The 7,001-nt window shown below is 43.6% G+C and overlaps 1 protein-coding gene across 1 annotated transcript; it reads right to left on the reverse strand.

Annotated features, from left to right (window-relative positions):
• Positions 1-3,783: 3,783 nt before the first annotated feature.
• LOC116421393 (beta-1,3-galactosyltransferase 2-like) lies at positions 3,784-6,359 on the reverse strand. The gene has a single exon (XM_031950634.1). It carries the CDS (start codon positions 5,440-5,442, stop codon positions 4,390-4,392), a length of 1,053 nt encoding a protein of 350 aa, XP_031806494.1. The 5' UTR covers positions 5,443-6,359; the 3' UTR covers positions 3,784-4,389.
• Between the last annotated feature and the right edge of the window lie 642 nt (positions 6,360-7,001).

Here is a 7,001-nt window from a genome sequence, read left to right on the forward strand (position 1 = left end):
TGGAATATTACTGTTCTGTAAGAAATGACCAACAGGATAATTTCAGAAAGGCCTGAGAGACTTACACGAACTGATGCTGAGGAAATGAGCAGGACCAGGAGATCATTATATACTTCAACAACAATACTATATGATGACCAGTTCTGATGGACCAGGCCATCCTCAGCAACGAGATCAACCAAATCATTTCCAATGGAGCAGTAATGAACTGAACCAGCTATGCCCAGAAAAAGAACTCTGGGAGATGACTAAAAACCATTACATTGAATTCCCAATCCCTATATTTATGCACACCTGTATTTATGATTTCCTTCACAGGCTAATTGTACAATATTTCAGAGTCCGATTCTTTTTGTACAGCAAAATAATGGTTTGGTTTATGTTATTTATTATTATCTAATTTATATTTAATATATTTAACATCTACTGGTCATCCTGCCATCTAGGGGAGGGGGTGGGGGGGTAAGAGGTGAAAAATTGGAACAAGAGGTTTGGCAATTGTTAATGCTGTAAAGTTACCCATGCATATATCCTGTAAATAAAAGGCTATTAAATAAAATATATATATATATATAAATAACATGAGTCACATACATTTGCCATAGGGCATTGGGAGACTCACCACAAGGATCTGTTGCAGTATTTCAAGGAGCAGGACAGAAAGGAGCACAAGTAGTACAACGACAAACAATAGCTGCAACATCTGCTTTAGAGATGCCAACAGCCTCCACAAAGAGCAGGCAGATAATTGAAACGAAGCATGTGCCTTATGGGCAGGAGAATCATGTAAAGGCCACACAAAGGATACAGGAGGGCATCAGCTACCTTACTGCCCTTAAATATGAGATCACTGTCATCAGTATGAGACCTAACATGCATGATAAAAAGAGGTGCAGCTCTGCTGTTTAATGCACCCTGAGCCTAAGGAAGATCAGTGATGGTGGAGTGCCTGTCATCAATATTCGCATGTGGTAGCTGTTGGATGACTTGACAGGCATAAAAGACTGTCTGTGATATTAATAGCCTCTTTATACCATTGCATGGTATGCATGATGGCATATAACTCATTTTTCTGTGTAGAATCATAGAGGGTGTCAAGGACATATGTCTCAAGTGTGCTCTCTGTATATAGCGGCCCTGTGATCTTTGGTAGCATCAGTAAAAAAAAATTAGGGCCTTGGACAGTGTCTGAGGAAAGAGATTCAGTGGTGATACTTATTCTTAATCTTTTGTACAATTGTCTAAGTGGCTGAGAAGTATGCAAAGGTGCTAAGGGACAAAGCTGTAATAGAACTGCCCACATTAAGTTATCCTGGTCAATACCAAGCAATACTGTGCTGGTATACCAAGAGCCAATTGAGGGGGCCATCCCAAGATAAGTATGGCCCGTTGGCAACATTGCCCCCAAAAAGAAACCAAATCCCTCAATATTATCAGACAGAATGTGTGGTCCAGTAGGGTACAGCCATTCTATGGGGTGCTCACCTCGGTGCAGTGCGGTGAAAAAGGGCTTGTCAACATCAAGGGTTGTAAAGGATCAGTCCTAGAGGTAGGACAAGTACATAGAAAGGAAATCCTACCACCCCTGGGGCATAATCTTTCCTATATCACTTCAGTTGCTGTGGAGAAAAGAAAGCTTCAGCTCAATTCCTATATATCGTTATATATAAGTTCAAGTTCAAATCACCACTAGGCTAGTATACTAGCCCTAATAGGCTGGATGAAACATCCAACCTGAATTCCTGGGTTCCTGGATCCCCAAGGATTTAGTTCCTGGGTTGGAGATTCCCTGTATCTAGAATTGAAACAGCCAAATAAAAAAATACCAAACCACCAGCCTCATTTTCTGGGCTCATATGACATAAAAAAGAGAGATGATGGACCTCAAGTCCTCCCCCTTTATCCACATAATGTCATCTGCTTTGAGTGAAGTCCTTCACCCCCAAATGTGAATATAAGGAAACCCCAGGCAGTGTTCAGTCTCCAAGATTTAAAGATGCCACCAGGCCACACAGAATGTGGACATACACTCAGTTCTATCTCTCAGAATCAAGTCTCCCAATGGATCAGTTTACACCTCCATCAACAATGCTTTAGTGTCCCAATTTTGCCACAGTTGTTATTTTCCTTTTCTGTCCTATTAGCCATTCTGATAGGTGTAAGATGGTACCTCACTGTAGAGGGCTGGAACTCTGAAAAGGTGTATTTAAATCCAGAACAGCAGAGTACTTAAAATTAAGTACCTACTCAATGTAAGATTATGGTTCTATAAACATAAATTTAGAATATATGGTGATATGATGGTTCTCCTCACAATTGGTACCTGCTGAACGTGGTGTGGTGAGGTAATTGTAGAGAAGAATTGGACTGAGGGAGAAGGTCAGAGTCTCTAGACTTCAGGCTCCAGATTCCAGAGTCCACTTGGTAGTTTGCCTACCTCCTTCACTTCTCCTCTAAAGGACTTTAACTGATCCAAACTCTGACTGATCCTGAGGCTCTCCAGAGAGCTATCCCAGATCTTACACCTCACAGTTGTTTTAATTTATTTTCCTCTAATCAATAGTGATTTTGAGCATTTTTCTATTTGACTATGGATGGCTGGTTCTTCTTCTGAAAATTGCCTGTTCATATCATTTTTTCACTGATTAATAATGGAATTGTCATATTCTTATAAATTTGACTCCATTCTCTATGTATCTGAGAAATGAGACTTATCAAAAAAAAAAAAAAAAAAAAAAAACCTCCTATAAAAATTTCCACCAGTTTCCTGCTTTCCTTTTAATTTTGGCTGTGTTGGTTTTATTTGTGCAAATGTTTTTAAATTTAATATAATTAAAATTATTTGTTTTACATCCTTTGATGGTCTGTAATTTTCTTTCTTTGTGTTTTGTTTTCCTGGCTTAGGTATCTGGGCCATACTTGTTTCATAAAAGAACTTTGATGGGATGTTATTTTTGTTTTGGTTTTTGTTGAGGCAATTGGTGTTAAGTGACTTGCTCAGGGTCACACAGCTAGGAAGTGTTAAGTGTCTGAGACCAGATTTGACATCAGGTCCTCCTGATTTCAGGGCTGATGCTCTACCCACTGTGCCACCTCGCTGTCCCTAATAGGACTTGTTCTTAAGACAATTCTTATGATTAGATTCCTCTAAAATTAAAAACTAAAGCTTAAAAAAAGGAAATGTGTTGGAATCTTTACAAAGTGTTAAGAAATTGGAGTTGATTTGATCTTAGAAAGAGATATTTTGGGCCAGAACTTGAAACTAGGTACTAAATACAACTGATGTAAACAATGCTTGTGTACCTTTAGAGAGCTCATAAGTATCTAAGTACTCAATGGAGTTCACATGTTTGGGAGAATTCAGGGCTGGCTTAGTCTGAATTCACAAGTCCCTTGAAGTTCTTAGGAGCAGAGAGCACTCTGGGAGATAACCCATAATCCCTGCCTCGAAGAAGGAGGAGTTAACCTTTGGGAGATGATATATATGGAGGAAGCTCTTAGAGCTAAGGGAGGAATTTCTCCAGAACATCAACAGGGGTCGGAGACAGAGACTCTGGAAGAAAGCCTACAAGCCCTATCTTTGAGGCAAGAGAGATTCATTTTTGTTCTACCTTGGTGCTGGCTGGAGGCTGAAGAAAGCAGAGGCAGAAGCCAAGGACAATGCTGCAAGAGCTGAAGCAGAGAGTTAGGCCTCAACTAGCCAGGCTATTTTGGAAGAAGAAATAAATGTTTGCATTTTTACCAGCTGGCTGCATTTTGGAGTAATTATTTATTTTAACTGAAACTAAGGCTGCCTCCAGAAAACCTTCACAGAAATGAAAAGAAGAGAGCTATAGAGTCCAGGGCTCCAGACTCCCCATTAAAGAAAGCCATTAGATGCTTCTTGCATCCACTCATTTGGACATCTATTGTGCATATCCTATCTACAGACAAATGGAGCCATGTAATAAGACCATAGAACATACAAATGGAAGGAAGCTTGAAGATCAGTAACATATTGGCTTTAAATATGCGAATAAATAAGGCGCAAAAATATAGATGACTTGCCTATAGACAAATAGGCAGAGCAGCACACAGAGTTGAGATTCTGACTCAGGATCTCTGGCTCCAAGTCCATCGTCCATTCCAAGTTTCTTATTCCTAAAATCCAAAACTACCCCTCAGGGGTAAGGATTACTTCACAATCATTTCTGGGTTTCCCATTGGCCACCACTGAGAGGGGAGCCTGCATTGTTATTCAGATCCACAGGATCATTTGTCCATCTGTCCTAGAGGGCAGGACTGGAGGAAGGTCCTCTGGGAGGGGGCACTGACCACTGCCTTTATTCCACTCAGACAAGTGGGATGGGAATAGAAAGCTAGAGGAGTATGGATCATTCTTCTAGCCCATCATGGCATGGGGCAGATTTTATTGACTGTCTGGAAGTCTTGCCAAATTTGCAGCAGCTCCTGAGGCTGGAATCCATGAACAAGGGCAAATTGATGGTAGATACAGTGTTCATATGCTAGTGGAAACATCAAAAAGGACCCAGGGGGAGGCGGAATGGGCTCCAGCCCCAATTGCTGTAAACATAAGCCCACAAACATATCTTCCAGGTGGATGACCTTGAGAATCTGGGCCACAGACAGAATCCTGAGGGCTAAGGGTCCAGACAGAACATAGCCACCTCCAGCACAGTAGGGGGGATATATGTCCTGCAAGTACAATTCTGGAGGCATGTACCACTTGTGATCTGGACTTCGAATAGGGCCTTTATTTCTATAGATGTAACCTGTGATAAAGTCAGGCCATGGGGGCCCATTGGGCTGAAGCACCTGCTGTACCAGAAAGCTGGGGTTTAGAAAGACATCACTGTCCACCTTGAGCACATAGCGGGCATCAGGACAGTACTGGGCCATCCACTCCAGACCCATGAGGACTTTGAGAGTCAAGTTGCGATAGGTATCCAGGAAGCCCACCTGGAGAAGATCCCCATGCTTCCTGTCCTCTTCTTGGAGGAGTTCATGAAGTTCCTTGGTGAACAGGGGTGGGGGCAGACCAAGAACAAAGAGGTGTCGGATGATCACACCCAGTTCTAAAGTCTCATTGCCCCAAGTTTCCCAGATGGCTTGGCATCTCCCCACATCCTGGGGTTGGGTCATCACCAGCATGAGCAGGAAGGGGGCACCTCTGGGACCCTCACCCTTGTCAGGGTGATTGAGTAGAAAAGGATAGGAGTAAGGGTACTTCAGCTGCAAGGGATGTGGTGTCTGAACCTGCCACTCAAACTTCCTTAGAGAAAGATTCAAAATATCCTCAGCCAGTTCTGTGGAGTCCAAGGGTATCAAATCTAAGGAAGGAGTCCCAGCATCTACAAACTGACCCACCAGCAGTAGTAGCAGCCCCCCAAAGGCTGTGCTCAACAGAGCTCTGCATATTAGATGCCTCCTGATCAACTTCATGGTGCCAACTGTTGCTCTGGGTAAAGAGGAGTGAGATGACTTGTGATGATGGGTGCAAAATTCCACAGAACCCCAGTTTCTGTTCAGCCATGCAGTCCCTTTCACTCCCAATGTGGATGAAGTATTTCCTGGTGTGGGTCTCCCCTCCCAGGGATTTGTACATCCAGGAAAAATGGGAAAGATAAGGGCAAGAGAAAAAGGAAAAAGGATCCCCTCAACCCTGCACTTTGTGTTAGGCTAGCTGCCAACCATTACAAGAACAGGAAAGGGGGCAGGTCAGAAGGATCAGGGAGCTTGCACTGTAAGGGGTCAGGGACGGAAGGAAGCTTGAGCTGGGAGTCCAGAGCTCTGGGTTTTAGATTCAGCTCAGCCACTGACTCAGCTTGGACAAGTCAACCCTCTTGGAGCTTCAGATTTCCGTATCTGTGAAATGAGGGGAACTGACCTGAATGACAAAAGTTCCCCCCACCCCCTTCAATCTGGGAGAGTATGACTTTGTGAAGTTAAAGGTCTGAAAAGTGGAGGGCTCCACTGTGCCAGTGGGAAAGCAGTTAATTGAGAGTACAACCCCTGATTGTACAAAGAGGTTTTGGACAAAAGAGGGACAGGAGCTGTCCATGTGGGGCCCTTCAGAAAGTTATAAAAAACAGGAATCATTTGATTTTGTCCCCGATTCTTGCTTTGCTTCATTTCTCTCCTGTCTAAATTTCTCCCTTCCTCCCATTCCTTCAAGCAGCCTCACCCCCTGAATCTTGAGCTCACCCTGGGGAGATAAGGGCTAATACTGAGCAAGGCAAAGTTTTTCCTCTATCCCAGTCCACTCCCATCTACCTCAGCCTGATAGATTGCTCTGAAAAACCCAGAATCTGCACTATTAATGCAAACCCACTCTCCCAGATTCCTCCCCTTTCCTTGATTCCCCTCCCCTCTAGCCCAGCAGGATCCTTACCTTCCTTGGTCAGAATGCCGGGGATGTGGTGTTAGCAGGGCAGCTCACAGAGGACTGACACTCTCTGTAAAGGTAGGTACTGATATGGGAGGAGTGAGAAGGTGGGAGTGGGAGGAACCCTGCCGGCCTCTGAGGGAACATGCAAGTATGGTGGGGCAGATAACCCAAGTCACTAGTCAGCTTGGTCTGGCCTGGAACCCAGCTGATTGGATATTGTCCGCAGGGGATGGAAGGTGGCAGAGGCAAAAAGTCTTTGGGAGGAGGTGCTGTGGGGGAGGAGAGGGAGGAAGGGAGAGATCAGGTACTGGAGCACTGGCTCCAGTGATGACCCTGCTATAATAACAGCAACAGCAACTAACAGCCAATATTTATATAGAGCTTTAAGGTTAACAGTATGCTTAATCTACACTTTCTCATTTTAATCTTCAAACAAACAAACAAACTCAATAACCCTTTTGAGATAGGCAGTATAACTAATCACATTTTGCTTGTAGAGGGAGAGGCACTTCAGCATTTCAAAGGAGTTGCTGCTGTGGCAATTTTCCACTCCCATGCTGATGTACCTGTTCTTTCTAGAAAAGAAAGATGAGGTAGTACCAATGTCCAGGCC

The sequence above is a fragment of the Sarcophilus harrisii genome, chromosome 1 (assembly GCF_902635505.1).
Source record: "Sarcophilus harrisii chromosome 1, mSarHar1.11, whole genome shotgun sequence".
Taxonomy (NCBI): Eukaryota; Metazoa; Chordata; class Mammalia; order Dasyuromorphia; family Dasyuridae; genus Sarcophilus; species Sarcophilus harrisii.

Coding starts and splice junctions, on each gene's coding strand:
- LOC116421393 (XM_031950634.1), bottom strand. CDS start 5,442: ATGAAGTTGATCAGGAGGCATCTAATATGCAGAGCTCTGTTGAGCACA.